The 23,973-nt window shown below is 40.8% G+C and overlaps 1 protein-coding gene across 4 annotated transcripts in view; it reads right to left on the bottom strand.

Moving 5' to 3' along the window:
• Positions 1 to 23,973, bottom strand: part of MSRB3 (methionine sulfoxide reductase B3) — an 85,503-nt gene that overhangs the window by 28,423 nt on the left and 33,107 nt on the right. For all 4 annotated transcript variants that reach the window (XM_083844454.1, XM_083844455.1, XM_083844452.1 and 1 more), the window contains 2 exons: positions 22,419 to 22,496; positions 11,870 to 11,898 (listed from right to left, as the gene is read on the bottom strand). In XM_083844454.1, the coding sequence (XP_083700580.1) occupies positions 11,870 to 11,898; positions 22,419 to 22,496 (107 nt within the window). The remainder of the gene's footprint in view (positions 1 to 11,869; positions 11,899 to 22,418; positions 22,497 to 23,973) is intronic.

Raw genomic sequence — 23,973 nt, 5'->3', positions numbered from 1 at the left:
TTCCTGCTAACTTTGGAGGAAGCTCAGATGTGAAGGTAGATGGTTACAGTTAGATAGGATGATCCCACTCTTCTTAATCTGATAATAGCTTGTATAAAATATGCTTCCAAATGAAATGCTGCTGTTTCTCCACAGACACACACAGATTGTGTGAAAGCTAGACTGAAAGATACCCTGAAAAGGATATTGTGTAAATAATCCAAGCACTTCAGCTGCTGCAGCTAGTAAAGAAGATCAGGTACCAGTGTTCAATCAGATGCCCAGTGGTTTATGCAGAACAACCAAACGCCGAGAATATGGATTTTATGACACTGGTAGACATGGTGTTTGGAGAAGGGCATACAGTTCTGGGATCATTCAGACACTTGGACCATGGCTGATGAAAAGGCTGGGACCCCTTGCTCTGTAAAGAGCAGTAGGAGGGAATGACAATGGTATATCAGAGAATGGCAACTCAGCCTCCCTCCCCGGATGGAAAGCAAGGCTGATCAGATCACAAGGAATGCAATGCTTTCCTTGCAGAAATACTTTCAGTCCTTGTAACTTAATTCACTGTCATCTGGCTTAAGACCTGATGGTGCTGTCCTTACTCGCGTAAAACTCAGTGCAAACTGTGTCTGACTTAAACTGGCAGCTTTAGGCTCCATTGGTGTTTTGACTTAGCACTTAATCCTAAGCAGATGGGTGTTCACATGTACAGTGGCAGTTGCAGTGGTATGACACAAACTTGTCTACCATTACATCTTAAATGCTGTGGTTGCCATTAAATTAAGTCAACAAAAGACAAATTAATGTTCTTTGCTTCATACTCAGATCAACACTGTAAAGATTTTAATGGTGATCGCTGAACATTCCAGTTTGATTAAAAGCAGCCTGCATTTTTCCTCTTACTTTTAGTACTATAAAACTTGAAATCAGTTTTGATAAGAGACCAAAATGTGAAATAGTAAAAGGCAACATATCTTTTGTATGGTTTCTTACTGGTCATAAATTTACAACACTCTATCACTGAAAGAAAAACAAAACATTTTGATCCTCATTGAATCTTTTGCCATTAATCATTATTATTTGGCTAGTCTGTACAATCTAATGACATGAAATGGATAATTTTTTCAAATAACAGTTTTTTTCCTCTTTCAACTAATACTGTATGATATCATTCTCATCATCTTGTATAGAAAAGATGTTGTTTTTTTCCTCTCTGACAAACCGAGGGAGAAGAAACAAAAACAACCTCCGCCTCATTCAAATTCATGACCCCATAAACCATGCTAATCAAAACAGAAGATGTGCAATTTTGGACAACATGTGCTCAGGCACAAAAGATATGGTGCTTAATGTGACACTGCCTAAAACCCAAAAAGGAAAATGCACTTTATGATAGTGAGAAAAAAATGAGAAAAATAGTGCACACGTTGACTATAGCCATCCTGTCCCGTTAAAGTCATCAAAAGCACCTCAGTGGTCCTCTCTGCCTGGTGTTTAGCTGCGGGCTGGCCCATCCATGAAGGTAAGCTAGTGAAATCAAAGGAGCCATCCAGCGTGCAGCATACGGGGCTTGAGGAGGGGCACACGCCGCATACCGTGGTCTTGCCCTCTCCTCTGTCCCCAAGGCTGATGAGGCTGGCAGCGCGGTGCTCGTCCCAGTGGTTTTACACGGCCCCAGCTTTCCTCTGGGCTGAACACAGGTCAAGCACCTCCAGATGATCACAGCTCAGATGACCCCGTTGCTTTCTGAAGTCACTGCTCTCCTTACCGAAGCTGTGGGTTCCTCCCAAAGCGGGAAGAGAGAGCCAGGGCAGCTGAGGGAGCTGGGCTTGGTTAGGTTTGGTTTTACTTGGAACTGGAAACCCAACAAGGAACAGCTGCTAGGCTCTGTAGATGGAAAAGTAGGAACATTCCTCAGCTGAAGAGCCATGTTTTTCAACTTTTTCCTCTGATTTCAGTAAGGCATCACATGAAGAACTTCCTTTCTCCATCAGAAACCAAGCAGGGTGGAATTTGGTATCTCACAGAGGCCATCTTCCCACTTTGCACTCCGCTCTTTCCTCCTTTGGCCTTGTGCATTTTCAAAGAGACGTGGCAGGAAGCACTATGAGGAACAAGGGATGCCTTTTCACAGGATGACGGATGCAGCGGTCCACCCAAAGGAGGGGCGAGAAACTACTGAGTCAGCATTTGATTCCCAGCTCAGCCTCAGTCACTCCTTAAATCAAGGAAGGGCCCCAACCCAACCTTCTCAGCTGCTTGGCCCCTGGCCAAACAAGAGATGAAATTTTCTGTTAGTCACCAGGAAAGAGAGCAGGAGGAATTCTCAGGTGAGCGGGAATGAATGAAACGGGAATGGAAGTACTTAAGATCTCTTTTTTTTCTGCCTTTCCTGAAGGGTGGAGTAGAGACTGATGAATTTACTGATTCAGTGTAAATTCAAACATATTGGGAGGGAGAAACAGCTTAAAAAGTCATTCCTTCTTAAGGAGGAAAAAATAGTTTGTCTTGAGAATGCATCAGATTGTACTAAATACAGTATATATTAACAAATATGTTATTAGGATCTCTTCAATATTCACAAGGCACCATCTCTATGATTTCCTTTCCTTTTCCCTTCAAAATTCATATTATTTCCACAGTAATAGAAAACACCAGCAGGCTGATCCATGAGCAGTGTGGAGCATCTTCAACTCTCACGGCCTGTGGGAGAGCTGCTCAGCATCTTGCAAGATTCAAACTGATTTCATGAACGGGCACTGACAAAGACATTTAACCTCCTCCAGTCCCCATTATGTTAAGTATCATTCATGTTCACAAATGCGGAATTTGGTTGGCTGCTATTGCTGTTTGTTTTTTTGTTGTTGTTTGTTTGTTTCAGAAATGAATGCATGTGTGAATGAACCTAAGATAATCATGTAAAAACCTGCTTTCTTAGACCCATACCAATGATAGAAACATTTGTCTCCAAGAACTTTTGGAAGTTCTGTATTCTATCTGCATTGTCTCTTCTACATGCCTTAGCCCTCACCATATTTATTGTCATTCCACTATTACTACATATTGGAGTTTAATAAACAAATTCAGGCCTTTATCTAAAGCCACAGTCATGCATTCTGCTGCAGAAAGCATGCAGTTCAGTAAGGTGGAGGATTCTGGGTCTGGGAAGACCATTTGTACAAATCGTATTTCTTCTGCACATAACAGGTCCCCTCGACACAAATTTTGTGGTACTGGTGACTGTGTAGGCAGAGTGAAAACCTGTAATGCAGTTGAATACATTTACCATGCTGCTTTTTATATTATTTTCCAAAGACTCTTTCTAACATAACTTCATTTGCTCAGACTAAAAGGAGATACTTCATAAAGGCCACCCATGATTTATGGTGGACCTAGGAGGTTGATCTGAATGAAGAAAGTGTTTCCACTGCACTAGGTCTTGGACATGCTTGATAGCAATAGACATCTCTCTCCCTTGAAAGCCTTGTAATGTAAACAAACTATTTTTTTGTTTTGACAGACAACAGGCAGGAGGAAAAAGTCATAGGGAAAAGGGACTTTGTCCAAGGTCACAGAGCTGTTGGGCATGCTGGAACAGGGTACAGAATCAGTGGATGCCCATACAACGTTAAAAATAGGGAGAAGCCATCCAAATTACATTCAAACCTGCACATCCCAGCCACCTATATATACCCAGATACTGGTAGCTTCTGCATCAGAAGGTAGTGGAGACATGAAGAATTCTTGTATCCTACAGAATTCTTGTTTCCTGGGACCATGCAGTGAGCTAAATAGTATCCCACGTTGCCATTCTTCAAAATCTCTGCAGAAGTATATATATATATATATGATGCACAGTGCCGCAATACTCCACTTACAAATGAATTATAGTTCATTTTCCAAATTACAAAGCAGACAAGCAATTTCCTTCCGCACTTCATGGTTAAATGAATAGAGTACTAATAATGCAATGAAACAATACAACTGACTTGAACTGTACATGGTGTGGGTAAATTGCATTTGAGCTATATAATGATCTCAATGAGCCACAGCTGTGACCAGAAACCACCCTGCTTGTCCATTCTTGTGGCTTCTTTTGCACATATTCCATTTTTGGCTAATTAAATGGGACTATGGCAAAGTTAATTATCACAGTTAGTCTGTAACAGGGTTAATTTGACTGAATGAATCTTCTTTTAAAGAGAACAGAAAAAGCCTTTATACTCTTTATGAAGTTTGAAAGTATATGATAATTCAAGAGTATCACCAGAAATCTTCTGCTTTGCCCACTGAACAAGACTGTAATGAGAGTAGCTCTTGAAAAGTCATTAGGTAGCCTTGTTTAGTAAGAAACTGCACAATGATTAATGGGTCTAAGCAAACATCACAACTTTTCTGTGTTTAAGAAATCCAGCTCTCCAGGACAGTAAAGATGTTATGTTGCTGAATGTTGCTAACTTGAAAGAGAAATTTTTCTGACTACCAAAATTAATTCCCTTATAGAACAAACCTATGTGAAGCGACTACATTTATGACAAATAAAAAAATCTTCATCCAATCTACTTTATAGCTTACATTATAATTTAACAGAGCACTGCAGTTTCCAATTCCATGTAATAAAACCATGATTTATACATCACTCGTGTCTTCTAAGACTACTTTTTCCAAATTGTTTCTTAAGGACAGACCTTTTTTTATATTTACAATGAAATAAAAAGTAGAAAAGATGATCTTTAGTACTTAGAAAAAAAGCGTAAAAAAAATGCTCCTAAATAAATCTGATGAATTTGCTTACATGAATGATATTAAAATGGAATACCTAAATGTAAATATTTTCATTACAGAACCAGTTTAAACACATTGCAAGCTTTTCAGCAAGATTCCCAGAGCAAGACAAGAAAAAAGCAGCAACGATTATTAAAGTATATGTAAGACAAAAATATAAAACTGTATTTGACTTTGTTGATGTTATATTCCTGGCTCACTGAGTGAAGCCCTTTAACGCACAGTTCTTACTACATGACAAAAAAGTGCTTCATGCAGGAGTGGCACAGTGAGCACGGCTCACAAGGGCAGAGCATTCGTAAGTAGCTGCCTTATTAATGAGAACACAGAATTTATTGGAGGGAGGAATATATCATTCAGGAAAATGCAAAATAGAAATCACACAGGAAGACTGAAGTCTGTTGTGAGACTGATCGAGGCCGTTGGCCTTCAGTTGCTAGATTCATGGATGTAGCTTATGGAAATGAATAGGCTTTCTATTAAAAATAATTTGACAGTTGAGAAGAATCATGCTTGTCATAGCAAGGATTAGACAAGCTCGGATAGAAGTAGGGTGAATAGAAACTGGAAGAAAAAAATATCTGCAACTGGAAAACCATGAATAGAATTTGGAAATGTCCCTTTTTGGAGTCCTCTGGCAACAGGCTACCTTCTTCAAAAATCCTAGATATGCAAATTTGTCTGCATGCTTACAACATTTTTCATCAGCCCTCCATGAATTAAAACTTGATGAATTAAAACGCCATGAATTAAAATTGTTCTGTATGTTGAAATAATTTGTCTGTCTTTTGCCATTCTTCAGAAGAGAAATATGAGGGTGGTGATCAGTTACCACAGGTCAGCGCTGTTACTAGCACATAACTCACTGGGATGTATCAGTTACATGTCCCAGCCATGTATATTCCAGATCACGTTGTAGCGCGGCCCTGAAAACATTCAACAGATGGTTCAGCTTGCATCTGGATCTAAGGACGTGTCCCAGTGCTGAACGAATATAACAGATCGTGCTCTCCAGCCATTGCATCCCTAACGATCTGCTTGTAGAGTTGTTAATGCCAAGAGCAAAATAGCACTAACAAGTAATGACAAATAAGATAATCTGAGCTGCTGTTCTCTTTATGTAGTTGCTCTCTCCCACTGTCTCACTGTGCCAGCTCATGCACCCTTTCAGGAACCCATACAGTCGTGGTGGCCAGGGAGAAAGAAATAATTCATTGAGAAAGAGACTGGAGAGGTCATTTGCCTCATCCAGAAAGCTATGGAGCACCCTTCAGAGATACTCTACAGTATCTCTGCTGATTTTGCCACTTTCCCTGTTACAGACTCTGAAATTAATCCTTTTAAACCTAATTCCCTGGTTGTAAGGTGACCAATGAGATTGTTGATACGATTTTGTTACGAACACCAAATGTCTCTTCTCCCTCAGTTCCTGGAAGTACTCGGCCTTGCTAAGAAATTAAGAACAGCTCTATCACAACCTGGATGCAGTTTCTGGATGAAGAAGCTGACATCAATAAACTTCAGGAATTGATCTGGTAACCCGTACTTAGATCTACCAATCAGTTGATTGACAGGTGATGTTACTAAGTTCCCTGCTGCTACAGAGACTTAAGGTTGCAGGCCAGTTAAGTGTCTTTTAGGCTTCCCTAGTAGCAAGGGTCGATAAGAGATGCTCACTTTCATGATATCTTTTGGGTTTAATTTCTTTCTTACTCAGCAGAAATGCTCCTTGTGCTCTTGCTAGTTGTACCAATGGCTTTCGTACAATGGGACTGATGTCAGGCTAGGGGAAATCAGGGCTGATAGTGAGAGTTTGTAAAGTCTATTGCTGAACATCTGGAAGTGTAGCTGAGAGGAATTTATGAGAGGAAAACCTCTGACCACCCCAACCTTACAATTTTCTTCAAGTTTTCTCTAACACCTGTGCTGAATCATGTAGCCCGGTGAGTTAGTACATTACAGGGGCCTTATTAAGGGAAATAAAGCAGTAAATACAAGAGGTGAGAGAGGCAAGGACGGCAACTTTTACAGGGACACAGGGGTGGCAGCGCTATGCAGTGCTGAAGACATGGGGTACAGTCATTCTGGTGGAAAAAGCAATGTGCAGAGAGGAGAGCAAACTGCAGAGTCACCAGTAGACACTGTGATTCCAGACACGGCAGGCGAAGGAAATTCCAGAAACTGTCGGGGTCTCGTTGACCTGCTTTGTGCCTGACTGCTGGGGTGGCAGGGATCCAACAAAAGCTGGTGTGTAGCTGTCCCTCCGGACAGCCTCTAGCTGCACAGGCAGCTATTATGCCTTAATTCCTGATGCTAATTGGAAAGTTTTCCGAAGTATTTACACAAACGGTGGTACAAAATCACACAGATGATCTGTGTGTTTCACTTAATTTTATAGATGTGTGTGGTTCAATCGAGCGGAGAAAGAGAAGAGCTGGATTTGGAGACGCATCTCTTTTTTTGGGAGGGGGGGAAGGCTGGCACAGCAGGCGACGCAGGATAGAGCTGAAGGCAGCGTGTGCCCTTGGACGTGCCTCTCTCTTCTGCCACTGCGCCCTTTGACTTCCTCTGCTCAACCCTCTGAGTGACACGTACATAAAAGAGACTCCACTGGAGTCCAAGTGTATTGTCCGGGGATTTGTGGCTCCTCTTTAACACAAAACAAACCTCGGATTTCTTCCCGTTCACAATTTCACTGCCAAAACTATCACTTGACTATCACATGGCTCACCTCCGCAGCGACAGACAGGATACACCAAATATCACAGGAGACTTCCCAAGAAAGCTCCAGCCCTCCCTGCAGGCAGTAGGAAACTCACCACTACCATTCACTGGTGTGCAGAGGACGTGCTGAGACGGTTGTTTGAATTTTCCATGCTTATTTTTCTAAAGTGGGAATACAGAGTTCAGTGGCAACTTCTGAGATACACAAGTTCTCCCTGCTATTGAACAGCATAAAAAAGTATATTTTTTTCTCTAAATAAGAAAAAAAGAAATCTTTCCTTAACTTACCATTCCAATATAATTCTTACATTCTTAAATTCATTCTTATACGCCTGGTATTGCTCTGCACCAAAAGCAAATACGAGCCTTTAAAATTTGCTAACCAAGCACATAGCACGCCAAGCATTTTAGACACTCCCAAAATTCTAGTAATTAGAACAAATTTGATTCAGCTGCGTTTTTTTGTGGTTTACTTTGTTCCTTAACAAATTTTGAGAAAAACTATTTTTTTTCCAATCTTTTTCGCTTTCAAGTTTTTCTAAAAAAAATCTATTTCCAGTTCCAGCGAAATTCATCATATTGTGACAGGAAAGCAAAATTGTTTCATTTCATGGGATCTTCTAACAGCGTGAAGCTAACCCCCTGGTCTCTGAGACAGAAATTCTGCCAGCCAGACTTATAAAGAGTCAGCAGAGTAAAAAAAAGTTCCTCAGATGGAACTGTTAGCCATGAGATGAGGAATGTGCGTCCCCTACAGATGTTATAGCTATTTATATGATAAATCCTGATCATCACTATAGGAATTTTACAGCCTTCTTTTAAGTTAATTCTCAAGTTCAAATTAATCTTCTTTTGACAATGTTTGCCTAATATTTCAGTGTTGAACACTATTTCCAGGGTTTCATTTATGGTGAGCCTACTGGGCACTTTTAAAGCTGTATTCCAGACTTTGTACTCGCTTCAGAAAGACTTCTTTTAATTCCTCAGTACTTCACAGCTATTTCTAGGGAAAAGAAGTACAATAAGCATTGATAAATGCTTAACAAGGGCACATCAAGGCTCACAAGTTAACTGGAATTAACATCAGGGTTAATTTAGGGCGCGCGGCAGGTTGCAGAACAGCTCCCTGTAGGAAAATATTCATTCTAGAATAAAATTATCTCATTCTCAGGTTCAACACTTGAGCTGTTTTGAGTAACATGAGATAAACTCAAACAAAGCATGTTTGTTCCAGTTTGCAGGATCACTGGTTTACTCATGAATCACAGTCTGGGGAATTCAAAACGAAACGAGGGACATGAAAGTACCATAAGGCGTCTCCGAGGAACTCAAGGTCACATAAATACAGAGTCATTGATTTCAAATGGCAGCAGCCCTTTTAAAAGCACTGCCACATTTACACATTTCAAAGGCACATGGTATGCAGAACATGGTGCTACACAGAGCATCTTATCCCCTCGTATTAGAAAAAGATTTTTTTACCAAGATGCCTCTCTGCCATCACCAATGCATCCCTCCGGTCCCTCCTGGTCGCTCAGAGCCACCGGGAGGTTTGGGCTTTTTGTTTGGTTTTGGGAGCAGGACAGCAAGTTGTTTGGTGGAGAAATAAAAACAGTGATGTTTTATTTGGGTGAAACATGCTGACTTGATCTCATTGTCTCTATTTCTCCGCTGCTCTCACATACTGGGAACAAAAGATAAACTCTAAGTGCTTATACTATCTGACCACCAAGAAGAGCTTCTTGGTGGAAGATCTGAGCACCATCCCTGTAAAGGGAAGGCTGCTCTACTTTTCACAAAGATAAAGGTTTTTGCAGTCTTGGTGTTTCTGGACATGAAATGCACTTTAAGGTTATGAACTTTCTGTAACTTCTTTTTTCTTAAAATGCCATCTTAATTGCGTGCTTAATCTTCTTTTTCTATTATCATTTAACAACCGTCCTGGGATGTGACACTGAAAGAGGCAGCAATGATAAGACCAAGCCATTAAATGTCTGTAATTCTCTGTTCCAAAGACAACATTTGGGGCAAAGAATAAACTGAGCCAGAGCCCAGCCCAGGCTGAGCAGCCGCTCACACTGGTGATTCACCTTGGATCACCAGGTGAGAAGCCTTCAAACCTTGGGCAGACGGCCAGGGTCCCATGACAGGAAAGCCTGAAACATTTCAAACCGAAGGCTTCCTCAGGGATTTAGGGGAACGGGATCACAAGCAGAAGATGAAAGTGAATCTCTGCAGAAAAAAAGTAGAATAAATCTAAAAAGTTCCTCAGCCCTGGACATTCCCAAACTGTATCCCCGACGGCATACAAAGCACTCTGAAGCGGAAAGCAGCACAGCACAAGGCTTAAAATTCCCTGTGACATTCACGGTACCTGTTGATGTTGATACTCAGCAAACAAAGCTGGCTGACCACCTGCTGCGGAGAATTCTGGTGCAAGTCCAGAGAATATTTAAGAGCAGCAAAAAACGTGGAGACAGAGAAGATTCAGGGGCTTTTACTGCTCATTTACATTTATATATTTTTTGTATGGTCTATGATAAAAGGTCTTTACTTACAAATTCTTTTCTAACATCTGGTCCTATTCTGTAGGAGTAATGCCTAAGGAGTGCCTGCAGAAGAGCAGGGGGGCAGGCAGAGCAAAGCCATCACTCCTGTCTTTGGACAACCAGGCTTTCCAACATCCCCATGTGAGTTATGGTAGAAGTCTGCACCCAGAATAGGGGCCCACTCTCAAGGATAGAAAGCCTGTGGAGCCCACACAGATGAAGAAGAGACATTTAAGAGCTCACGTTCAACCTACAGAGCCGGTCACGAAGGCCTGGTAACATCTACTGAGCAAACGTTTGCCATAGCTGTGATGGTGCCAAAGTTGGGCTTTGCTTCCGGGGAGATCCCACACCCCTGCCTTCATGGCCAAGGAGCAGGACACAGAACAGGAATGCTGCTTCAAAATAAAAAGTCAGAAAAGTGTTTGTAGCTTAATCCGCTGAGCAAACCGAAGTCCTGCAGACAGCATTTCCCCCTCCACAGAAAAGTGAGATATTTAACACCATACTCCATGGCATTGTTTTTTGGGGGGATGGCACAAAATATGTGAAGCTATCCCCCCATGTGAACCTGTTTGGTCAGGATCTAAGAAACAATCTTAGCATATAGTACATTCAAGCAGCATTTAAAACAAGTAACCTCAAACTCACAGACTAAAATCATAATAGAAGCAAGATGACTCAAGTACACAAGATGCTGGAATTAGCTATATAAATGCTTCCTGCTGTAGGTTTCACTCCCATACAGTTCCAAAGATAAAATCTAGTGTGGAAAGAAAAAGCAAAGTAATACCTCACATTTCAAACCCAAATCATGCTGTAGCTGGGATAAAAGGAACCAAGCTATTTCATAAATAATCTGATTAATGTGTATTGTAAAATGCATATCATTATAAGCAATTACAATCACCGCATTAAGCAAATTGATTAGAAGATAACATAGGCCTAAGCACAAGATTGCCATGATAATATCAGGCTTTCTCTTTAAAAAAGTCTTTTCCACCTTAACAAAAAAATTATTTTGAGTGACTTTGCCAGGCAATGGACATTTCAGCTAGTTTCAGGACAACAGCCTATTCTTAATCTACTATTGTTTAATGTTTAGGAACAGCCAAGAATAGTTAACCGAATAAATAAGAGTCTGGTATTAGGAGCTCTGCCTTTTTCCCAACTGTGCCCCTGTTTGCTGTCCTGTGTTTTTTGTCTTGTTAGATACACATTAACCTGTTAGAATGACCTTCACTTCCCTCCCAATCCCTACAACACATTAAAATTCTTTAAAAAGCCAACTGGAGAGAGACTGCCTTTCGGTAAACCTCCTAGAGAGAGCTCTACAGACTGGTCTGGCATGCATTGTGTACATGCATCTGTCACGAAAATTTGATGACAAATCATCTGTTTCCTGACAGATAGGCTGCACTGACTTCAAATTCCCATGAAATGTCTTTGTCCACCAGGAAGAAAAACATTCTCCTTTAAAGCCGTGATCATTCTCAAACTTCACTTCAACCCTCCATTTGCTTTAGCCTGTATTATCATTTATTTGCACTATAATTTCTCTGGATCAATTAAAGCCTGTCGCAAGATACATCTTCCTGATCATCTTCTGGGAAAAAGTAAAAAGACAGGAACTAATGAAAGGAATGAAAGCGAATGTTTCACTGTAATGATGCTGTTTTTAGAGGGTGAGAAATGAAGATCCTTTTTAAGGCTGACCTACCCCAGTTTGTTTAAAACTAAACTGAACTTGAACTGATAAACTACTCTTTTGAGATTAACCTGAGTAGTGTACATTCAGCAAAACACCGTAAATCTAAACATACCTGAATTGGAGTCAAACTTTGTCTCTGACCTGCAAAAGAAAATAAAAAGATCATAAGTTACAAGATCCGCTTCATGCCATAAAAGCCATTTGCCTCCCTCCCCAGCAAATATTGCATTTAACAAGACTACCCGTCTGTGTGTGTTAATATTTAATGCATTTGATGGCATTTGAACACAAATGATAGCTGTGATTTTTAATATTTTGGGTTTTTATAATGAACAGTTACAAAGATGATATTTTAAAAGACAAATCACAAAATGAACACAGAAAATAGAATATAAATTTAAAACAGGATTAAATTATATTCTGTGAATCATGACACACAGTTGTTCCTATGAAATAAATATTGTTTTAATTCATTTTCATTTTTAAAAAGTCATTAACAGGATTTAATTTATTCACGAATGTTTCCAATCTATTTTTGAAGCAGATACCGTTTCATTAATGTCATATGTATTGTATCCAATGATCTGCACTTAATTGAACAACATCCTAGGAGGGTTTTGTTTGTGTGTGTCTTCAATTTACTCACTCTGCACATAGGAATAAGTGGTTTGATTTTCTTAAAAGTGGAAAGCGGGGGGTGGAAGAGAGGGAGAGAGGAAGGGAGCCAGACCTAAATTTTAACTTGTTTTAAAGTCTTTGCAAAAAGACAATGATGTGTGCATTATGCACCATTAGCTTTGGTCGTGCACTACAGATTTTTCCCTCTCTAACAAGTAGTGTTTTCTTCTAAGGGCTTAGCACTTAGCAAATGAACCCTATAACCTGTATATTTAATAAAAGAAAGAAAAAATTAGCCCTTGTGGGAACATCATGTTTCAGATATAGGTTAATAATACTTGTAAATGTAGAAGCCTTTGAAGATCTCAATTCAACTGTGGGAAAACTTAAGTTGGGTAATTACTCTCAAGATGCTGCTGATGTGCTGTCAAGCAGAATTAACCCTATGACTAGGCCTATCTACACAATCTGCTATAAAACAGCATTGTCTATATCTAGCTCTCAAACCAATTAGCGGGCATGTTCCAATCAGGTTTATATTGCCCACTAACAATCAGTGGCACACATGGTCATGGCTGTCACAGCAGGACACAAGGTCCTACCAGCAGGAGTCCTGTTACAGGACGATACGTCGGCAGGAAAGTGCATTTCCCCAGAAGTTCTAGGGGGGAAGCACAATGTTGGATCTTTGTACGTTACATCAGGGAGAGGATGTATTTTCAGAAGTTACAGTGCTTTTCTTTTTTTTTAAAAAAAAAAAAAGAGTTGAAAGTCTTGCACACGCAGGTACCTGTAGATTCATTTTACAAATACTCTACATATGTTGCATAATTGGCATCATAATCCCGTACTAAGGATCTAAACTACAGCAAAAAAACCACCCTCAAAATCCATCCTGGTCAAAAAATGAACAAGTTTGCACAATTGGAGGAAACAGTTAAAGCCATCAGAAAGGAAACAATTCCCTTTTCCCTTCTTCCTCATTCTTTACCTTCCCCCAGTGCTCAAGTCTTTCATATTTTAAATATAGCTCAGGCGGTGAAAAGATGGAAGGGAAAAATCATAGTCTATCTTTCTAATTGATAGTGTACCACCAAAACACAGTGAAGAAAGCAAATGTTGCTGACATGCCTTAGAAAATACCACCACCAATAACTGCCCAGGCCACCATGCCATGCTCTCGTTTGGCAGTGCATTTCAGCTTGTATTTATGCACAGGATAAAGTCCCCACCCTGCAAAAGGTGCACGTCTGTAACTGGGGGAATTCCACCAAGCTGAAGTCAAAGATACTGTTTCACATAAAGCTACTTACTCAATATTTTATTTACAATATTCCCCTCAAGCTGCAGTGTATCTGTCTGGATCATGCGTTCCGGCTCCTCACTACATGAGCAACATCTCAGCTACCTACATGTAGGTACATTTCAGTACAGTTGGCCTCACGATGCAAATAACAAATAAAGCTGGGGGCAGTTGGCTGGGACAGGTGTCTGCTTTGTCTTTACTAGTAAATTAAATGGGTCTAGGACACGGGCAGCTATGAGCAATTGATGGACAGCGAGAAGTCAGCTCTGAACCACGCTACGGGGAAGTCAGAGACAACATATGGGTTTTACCCTCAACATCTGTTTATCTGCACGATCAACTTCTCGCCGTCTAAATTCAAGGTATTTGGTATTAAGTGGTCAAACAAGGACCCCAGTTCTCAGCCTGCAAGGGTGAAAAACTAGACAAGTGGTACCTTGTACCTGAATACCTTGTTCATTGAGTTGTTAGAAACTCTTCACACTCTGCTCGCCCTCTGACAGGCCTCTGGCCTTGCACATAAGCCTTCAAAAGATGTCGATGCAGAATAAAAGAAGTACTGACGTTTCAATCTTCTTCAGGCAGGGAGAGTTTCCATCCCAGCTCTGTTTCAGTGTCAACCACCACATTGTCAAACCATCTCTCCATTTTTTTAAAGTAAGCTCTCAAACAGGCCCTTACAGCTATCCCTCCTTGTTTTTTAACTGACCCGTAATTTACCCCCACAGTAAACCAATGCAGGATGAAATATTTATTTATTTCTGTTTATTCATCTGTTTTGTTTTTTTGTTTTCCTTTTTTTCCTTTTTTTTATTAATTTGGCAACAGACATGATACCGAAAGGTTGATTAGCCTTTCCTAGCACTTGACTTTTGCTGCAGACTTCTGATGAAGTATCTCTCATGATATGGCACTGCATAGCCATCATATTGATCCACGATGCCATATGCTAAAAGCTGTGCAAGATGGGGCTGGTGACCTTTTATCCACCTTGGCATGGACATACCAGGCCCTCCATCTTGCAGCATTAACAACTGGCCCAGGGGCCAACAACTGGCCCAGGGGCCCACAAGGCTGAGAATAGGTGGGGAGAAAGGGCCGCAAGGGTCACCGGGCAGTAGAATGAGCCCTAAAGCTCCATGCAGTCATAAATTACTGGACAGCAAATCAGGAAACCAATATGGGGAGATAAATGAATCGAACTTCGCCTGGCAACAGCCGAATGGCCATGAAAGAAAACGCAACACAGGAGGCAGCACTAGGAGCCACTCATGGTCATAACCTATGTCATGGTCATCATGTCACCTTGGGAAACAATGCAAAATTCAGGGCATAGAATTACAGAAGTTGTTAGAGATCTTAGAAGGGGGAGGAAAATTAAAAGTGTCTTTGGCGTTGCAAATAAGCAGCAACTAGCAAATGAGAGAGAAGCACTCTGCAAGAACACAAGGTGATCTTCACGTACTTGAAGGAATGGGAAAACTTCCAGCAGCCTCACTGGAACCAGCACTTTTCCCCTAGATCTTCCAGCATTTACAACTTTATAGCACACTAGACAAAGGCATTAGAAACTAATTGCACATAGGTACTAAAAATATGCAACTAAAACAAGCCAATAAATAGAAAGAAATTAAATGCTGAAAGTAAGCTCCAAAGGGATGCTCTACTACAAACAAAAATAGTCATTCTGACTCTTTGTACTTTCACAACCACATTAGCTACAAGAAAAATCTTCCCTGTACATTGCTTGTTATCACTGTACACATTCTGATAACCAACAACCCACCAGACAAGATGCACCCTACAGAGCCAGGCACTGACTTTGCAAGCTGTCTTTTATCATTTATTACACCGAGAGGAGAAGAAAACAAAGAAAAAGAACAGCTTCGTGCATCTTTTCTCTGTGTCCCATAGGAGTACTCTAAAAGTCAGGGCATCATTCAGAAATATCTTTGGGAAGGAGTCTATATGAATAAAGAGAGCAAGGGGACGTTTATAAAGTGCTTTCCATTCCCAACTGTGATATGACTCAAATGCACACATCATATGGAAATACAAATGCTAAGTAGCTCAACTACCAAAACACAATCTGCAAGGAAATAGGGGGCTACTGGAAAGGTTTAGCTAAGGACAAGGTGCCACAATGTTTTTAAAGTTCCCAGATATAATTAAATTGAAAACAAATAATAAAATATAAGACGGTCACTTTGCCTGTACTGTAAAGAGGTAGAGGATCTGGACCTGCACTTTTTTAAAACCATAAACCTGATATTCAGAATGCCAAGTAGTGAGAAAGAGAAAGGAAGAGAGTGAAGCGGGCTTTTGGCAAATAGAGGGGAAAGAGGACTCACTGTTGCATCAAAACTGGCAATATCTTTCACCCTTTCAGATGAAGTTTTTATCAGGTTTATTTAGGTTTGGTTGAAACCCAATGAACATTGAGAACAACCTTTGGAAGCATCACTGCTCTCTCTGAAAGCACCTGATGAAACCTCTCTGATCCTTGTGACAATTCCCTTCTTTGCAATAGCCAGTCCTGTCACCTCCCTTTAGGTCCAGGAAAGAGGCTTTTGTCTCTTTTGTTCACAGGTATGGACATAGCCCTTCTCTCCTGAAAGCACAACCCATTTATTGGGAATGCTCACTGACCTTACTCACGAGCCCAGGCTCCAAACAGCGAGGCAAGCTTCCAGAAAGAAAAAGGCAGAAGTATTCCAATATAAAAATGAATGCCTGATGTAACCATCTAGGAATTTACAAGACCCCCACCATCAGGGAATCTGAGAAGCCCCCGAGCGTTAAGAACCGAGGCGCTCCTTGGGCAGCAGAAGGAGCCGCGTGGTGGCCATGGGACAGATCCTGGCAGTGTGAAACTCCTCATCGGCACTTCCCAGAGCTGGACGTTCACAGTGCCTCCCTCTCTTCCCCCCTCATGTGGATTCTCTGGTATAATACAATAATATATATATTATTTATAATAATATTATCTGGTATAATCTAATAATATAGTTGAACTCTTGCTCAGGTCTCCCCTCAGAGAGGGCATGAATGCGATCTCTCTCCTGATTTCATGAACGTTTTAAGAACTTAATATCTTTGAGGTTTAATATCTACTCCCTTGTCAAATTTGGCTGAAATTGGCAAGTAGATTAAATAATAAGGTTTTGTTATTAGGAAAGGATTGACACACAGACAGCATGATCCTGTGAGCCTTACTTCCTTAGGAAACCTGGCTAATGATCTATTTTTAATCTTGCTTTCCTAGACTACAGAAAAAGTTTGATTCATGGTTGATGGAAGCTGTGAGGATTTCTGTTCTGTGTATTGACAAAAAGCCAGATTCAAAAAGAATATTTTAACATCATGTTAGTCAGTGCATAGCCTGGATGAGTTCTGTCGAGAGTTTGTTTTAACACGAGGGTTAAAAATAGGTAAATATAGAAAAAAGCGAGATTAATTTTTCTGTTTGTTTTTCAGACTTGCTTTCCTTCTTCTAATCCCAACCCAAAAAACTTTCCAGAGCTCATTGCTTATATGAGAGTAGTTAAATGAATGCTCAGCATCAGCCAAGAAGCTGCAAGTTACGAAAAAGCTCCCCGTGAGCTGATTAGGAGTGTATTTGTTATGATGACGTCTATAGGACGTCTATTTGTTATGATGATGTCTATAGGACATCTATTTGTTATAATGACGTCTATGGAACGTCTGTTTGTTATAATACCTGTGGCTCCCCTATGTCCCGCTCACCAAAGGAGTGCCCAGGGAGCACGGCCTTTTCCTGCCACAGCCCCACGGGGCAGCCTGGAAATGACGCCAACATGAGACGCGGTCAGAGCTTTTGGAAAGGGGAAGCAGTTTTCAGTAAGGACTCACTGTAGGATTTCTTGGTTGTCATGACCTCAGGACTGCCTAAACTAATCCAATTTACATCACTGATCATGGCAGAGGCAGAACTCAGGTGTGTTTAGCTGTGGAAGATGCCACGGGCTGTATTCAACAACAGCCTCACTGCAGGAATGAAATACATGCATATTGAAGGTCCATCCTCAAACGCAGATTGAGCCTTCAGATTCCAGATGGCTCCAAGGAAGACAAGCAATGTGCTATCTTAATTTCTGCCTAGAGGATAAGGAGGAGTTAAGACAATTTGGCATCCAGCAGCTACACAGCAGACTCAAAACAAAAGCTGGTTTCAAGGCTAAACTGGTGAAGCAAGAGGAAACCAATGCTCGATGATAACAACTCTATGTTTTTTTAACTCCATCAGCCTTTCTAGGGGAGAGTCACAAAAAGCTGCAGAAGCTTTTTCAAGTTTTAAGATTCTGAAGCTTCTCTGAGCTACACAAGATCCAAGATTTGGATTTGGGGTGAGAGCTGTTTGATAACGCTGCCTGCTGGCTGCTTCCTACACCAGCAAGAGCTAACTTACCCCAAATGAATTTTATTAAACAGAAGCTCCTGGTTTTGACACACAAAACCACAAGTTTTCTAAGGACACCAAGAGACAATCAGGGTGGATGAAGTTGCTCCAGTAGTTTCATTAGATCTATTAGACCTTGTTAGAGATGCTATAGCAGTTATTTCATGTAGGCTTTCCCAGCTAGATGGCCAGTATTGATTTGTCATTAGGTCCGCTCAATGGGTATAAAGACTTTTAAGAAAGCTAGAGATCTAGCCTGATGACTGAAATCTTCCCTTATGCTATGGGGAAAAGAGTGGCACCACTGTAATGGCATTGCAGTATCACCCAACCATGCTTTGCTTTTGGATGGCCGAGAGATGTTGAGAGGACCAGATACAGGTCACTGAGAACTGAACGAAAACACGACATGAATACGGGTGTTGCTGTTTCTCCCAGCGCATGTACAGAATAGCCAACACCATTACCGAGAATTCCTTCCAGGAAGCAATAAAGGCAGCAGTGGGTGATTTATTGAGACTTGGCAATTCTTCCCTTGGCCCTAAAAACTGGAAACTAACACAACAATAATATTTCTTTTTTAAAGGGAAGTCATTCTTCTCAGCTTCCCAGTTCAACCCATCTATACCACACCTTTCTCACACAGCCTTGGGTATGGCAGAGAACATGCCTGTCATTTATTAAATACGGAATAGTGCTCTCTTACGACAATAACACAAGCTGCAGGTTTCACTCAGGCCCTTTCTAACCTCTGCTGGTAGACAGAATGCCATTTTTGCAGAGAATACAAGATAAGTCCTTGAAGAAATAAAGTAGATGTAAACCTTCAGATATTCTTGGCCCTTAGAAAACGCTGAGGATCCCAGTGCAATCGGTGGCTCTCTGTGAACTGACGTGGAAGCACACAACATTGCTGCAGAGGCTGCAGCCACCATAAACCTGGCACCCAGAGAGTGAGCACCAGCAGGCACAGTTCACAGGCACCGAGGTTCTTCCTTTGGTAGATGGGTTTTCTGTCAGATCCATGTGCTGCATCGTGACACGCTCCGACCACACCAGGAGAGGTTCGGTGGAGGGGAAGCCATGAAAAAACCATGGGAGGCAAGAGGGGAAGCAGGGCTGCTGCTTTTAGCATAAGCCGGCAGCTAGAGTGGAGTGTAACATGAAGTGCAGCACAAGGGCTGGCTTGCAGAAAGGGAGATACTTGAGATTAGTTTATTGTCTCTCTCATTTATTGCTTTCTTTAGGCAGCTGTATGGGGATGTAGGAGACTGTCTGGCGTGAAAGTTCAGAGATAGATTAATTAGATTCAATGGCAAGATTATGGATTTTATGCATGAGCCACCTTTGATTGTGGAAAAAGTTAAAGCATGTTCTCCATAAAGCTTGGGAGGTTTCTCATAACACTAGTACAAGTAGGTAGATGAAGAGATGTTAAATTCCTAATTGTTTCTTTTATCTTTCCTGTGATAGAGACAGAGTTCTGTTTTAAAGACGTACCAAAAACCAGGTCTTTCATCTGGAGTGTAAAATTCATGTGTTCCCTGACCTCGTGTGTCACATGGTAATGAAACAACGTAAATCAGAAATGTTAAAAGTTGAAGTTTGTTAATATTACTGCTGAAGCTCCAGTCTCTTTCCTGGTTAAGCTGACAGGTCCATAGTCCAAATATATATATTTACAGATTACAACGACATGAAGAAAAAAATTAATGGACACCCAATGAGAACCAAATGGAAATGCAAGTTTCAGATAACTATCTGGAAATTAAAAAAGAAAACGAAAAAAAAAAAAAGCTCAAAAAAACACATGCATGTATTTTAACTGGGGTAATGGACTTTCTTTGTATTGTACTACCACCTTACTCCTAAGGAAATACTTTGGTGATTTATACTCTGTGGGGAAAATTTAGCAAACAACATACATTCTGCATTCTCTTATCTATATTTCCTTCTCAGTTCTTTAGCTGTCTGGGCTGAAGCAGTCACCAAGGTACAAGAAGGTATCTTCCCTAGTTGAAGAAGTCATTATGTACTGATATTTTTGGGTGGGTGAACCAAAGTTTCTGGCCTGCCTCTTCCTGAGACTCTTGCAAAACATTTCTATTCTTCTGCATGATGACACTGAGATCTGTGGTTTTGCATGTCGTTAATTGCTATTAATTCCCGTGTTGGAGTATTTTTAAGTGTGCAATTATTGCATTGTTTATCTCACATTCAGACCTCTGCACCACAGATCATTGAGGACAAAGACCGACACCACTCAAGGTTTGGGTGCAGAAGACAGAATTGACATCACAGCCCCAGAGCTAAAGCCAGTTTTGCTGGGGCACAGCGAATTATGCCTTCCACAGATCTTGCAGGTGGAAGGGCAGACTTATCAGTGCTCCTGCTTACACTGCAGTGACTGCACGTATCCTGAAAGAGCCCCACCAGCACTCAACCCCGAGGCTGTACCTGGCCTCACAGACAGAGCAGATGGGCCCCTGCAGCCCTCTCCATTTGTTCCTACCCCTTGACAGCTGCTTCAGCAGAATTGGCTGAACTTGATGTGGATCAGAGGTGGCGAGAGCTCAAGGTCATAAAGCAACACAAAGACTGTTGGGGAGATTGGGCTAGGGCCAGCCTTGGGACACAACGAGGAAGGCTTTTTCAGGTGCCCACTGGCCTGGGAGTTATTAAAAATAAAAAGCAGCTTCCATCATTCCTCCTCTCTCCTCCAATAAAATCTATGGGGAGTCTCAAAGAGAATCTGAAAACAGGGACATTTCCATAAAGCTCATTTCACACAGGGAAATCCAACTCATTACCTTTAACTCAAAAAAGTCAAGACTATGCCAAAGCATACTGTGCATTTGAGATAATCACGGGTAAGTCTCCTATTGCAGGCTTTTTCCCATATTAAATGGATTGTGAAAGCAACTGGAAAGTAGTTCACATTCAGTTATGTGAACTACTGCTATCCAAATCTCACCTTACAAAAAAAAATTACTCCTTCTGCAGCAGACGATAGAAAGGAAGCCAGTCTTCAAGGTACAAGGTGAAATCCTGGCTCCATTGTATTCATTTGCCAAAACTGACTTGACTTCAACAGAGCCAGGATTTCCCCCCTAAAGATTTAGCTATAGTAAGCTGGGGAACATCTAAATGGCAGAGTAGAAAAACAGGTTATGAAGCCTTTAGATCTCCCTTTGTCCCCACAAGCCAAGCACCACAGTAACACATGACGTGAGAATATTGCCTTGGCTGAGTTCATAACGATCAGTTTTCCAACTCAAAAGATTCACATTATTACTAAAGTTTCTGCAGGTAATCCTAACAGAGAAATCAAATGTAACAGAGACGAAGTGCTTCTTTCATCTTTACAGACAGTCTTTGGAGAACAACTATCGCTGCCACATCTGGTGATTCCGAAGCTACCTCAATTTTATTTTCCTTTGTAAACTACTACTGACCCAATTTTCTCTACTGTTAGTGTTATCCTGACCATCCTGCTTCATGCTGCTGTCAAGGTGTCTCTTCAAGTAGGAGGGACTGAGACAATGTGAACTGAGGGAAAAATGAGCAAGAAATGAAATTTTTCATCAGAAGGAAGACAAGTGGCCACAAGTATGAAAAAATGAATAACAACTGAAACAGTGCAGAACAATGCAGTGAGTGAGAAAATTCAATCAGCACTGCTTCTAGCACCAAACTTAGGGCAGTAATTCCCACAGTCCTTCTAAAGATTATTTTTCATGCAAGACACAAATTTTATTGTGTCTTTCTTAATCCTTGCCTCAGTTTCCAACTCAGCTCTCCATGGTCACTAATTGGGATGGGTGAAAATCTGTTAAGTAAAGTAATTTACCTGGGTTTTGTTTTCTTAACTTCTTGAATTCTAAAAAATCAGCTACTTATTTCTCCATTATTGGATCCAATGCTGTAGCATGGATGCAGCATTGCCACCCAGGATCTAAATCTTAAAGCTGCTTGCTAGTAATGCTAACTGTCAGAACTCCATATCTATGATACTTGGCATGGCTCCATACAAAATATATATATATTTTTTTTCTCAGTCAAACTCATTCTAATAGTGTTATTTCACTATGAAATTTGCTTATTTATTTACTATTTTTTATTTATTTAACTATAAGAATAATTTTACTATAGCATTATTGATTATATTGCTTCTCTTGCATTCCTTATCAGTTTGAATTACTTAAATTATGTTATACAACTACATAAATACTGGAATATATGCAAGATTATACTGCAAGATTATACAGCATATAAACTAAGAGACAGTAATCTCAAAACTACAATTAGTATACTCACTTGAATAAAGGAGTTCCACAAACAACACATTTGTATATTCCTTGAGCTTTGTGATGTGTGTACTCCCCCTCAAAGGCACTGGGAAAACAATAACACTACATTTTAAAAATAAATAAAGGATTTATTTTTTTTAATTATTAAATTAGCTAGGACTTTAGAAAAATATTTAAGAAAAAAAAAACAATTAATAGTTTGCAGTTGTTTTTTATTAAATGAAGCAAAGGAAGCAGGCACGGGAAAAGGGGAATGTCCTCATTAGTTTGCCTCAGGTGTTACGCATCATGCAAGAGGAAGCAAATTGTCACACTGTTTAAAGGACAGAACAACAACAACAAAACCAGCAACAAACAAACAAAAAAAAAAAGAGAAAAACTGGAATCTTCCTCTATTTGGTAAATGAAACATAAGTTTTCATAAACATGGATTGTTTGAAATTTAGCTTCCTCCTATGCACTTCTCTGGGTTTGCCTTTAGAAAATGTTTTAGTAATGCATTCAGATGCTGAGCTGGAGGTGTAAAGCTCTTGGGTGTCTGCCATTGAGCAGATAATGAAGACTCGGTGTTTGGTGAGTCCAGGATGGGCTGGCAGGGTGACAGAAGTATTGTAGCTGAAAATGAAATAATTGGTCCATGATTTCAAGCTGTGTGCGCCTTATATTTTTAGTTGAAAAGCAATATTACAGCTTTAAGGGAATATTTTTCTAAGTTAACAATCTAAGAGGCTAGGAGGTCATTCATCTAATACGAATCAGCTGTGCTAGTCCAACAAAAAGCCTATGTGCTCGGCAGCTTGTTTTTATTATCCTTTCACCCTTTTTATGAGGTCCAATTTTTTTTTATAAACAGGATTTTTAAGAATGACCTAATCTCCGATTGTTTGTGCGCATTAAATCACGTCGCTGGTCCCGTACACAAGCAGGAGGGATGCGGGGCAGGAAAGCCTCGCGGCGCGGGCTGCCGTCCGTCCCCGTGCCCGGCCACGGTGGTGGGGGGACGGAGGGATGGGGAGGAGAGGGGATTATCCCGCTCCTTCCCGTCCGGCACATCCCATAAACATGCTCCGTCAGGAGGAGCGCTGCCTGTTAAGCGGGACCCCATGTGTGGTAAGGAGCCCTTTCAGGTCATGAATGAAAACAAGCAGTTACATCATTAGGGCGTTTGGATCAGAGGTAAAGCCGGGGCCTTATGCCAAGTTCAGTGGTATAAATTAGACAACAAAAATGGTTAGGCCTTGGCAAGTTACCTTCGTGCTGGAATCAGCTGAGAGAGACTTTATTCACTAAAAACAGTCCTGGAAGCAAGTCCTTTTTTTCCTCCAGGATTCAGGGCTGGCTTCCAACGACTAAAGCCATGTGAGGGCAGTTATTGAAAATTTTTGACATTCCAACCACAAATGAGCCAATAAATACCTTCTCCACATGTGCTTCAAAAAGAAATTGGAGTGGGGTGGAAAAGAACTAAATTATGCTACCTTCTTTCTGCAGCCAAAATGTCTATACTTACAATGACCACCTTCAAAACTTCAGCGTCCTGGCACGGGGCCATTTCCCTCGTG

The sequence above is a fragment of the Anser anser genome, assembly GCF_964211835.1.
Source record: "Anser anser genome assembly, chromosome: 1".
Taxonomy (NCBI): domain Eukaryota; kingdom Metazoa; phylum Chordata; class Aves; order Anseriformes; family Anatidae; genus Anser; species Anser anser.
The sequence above is the reverse complement of the archived record's forward strand: the minus strand, read 5'-3'. Positions and strand labels throughout refer to the sequence as shown.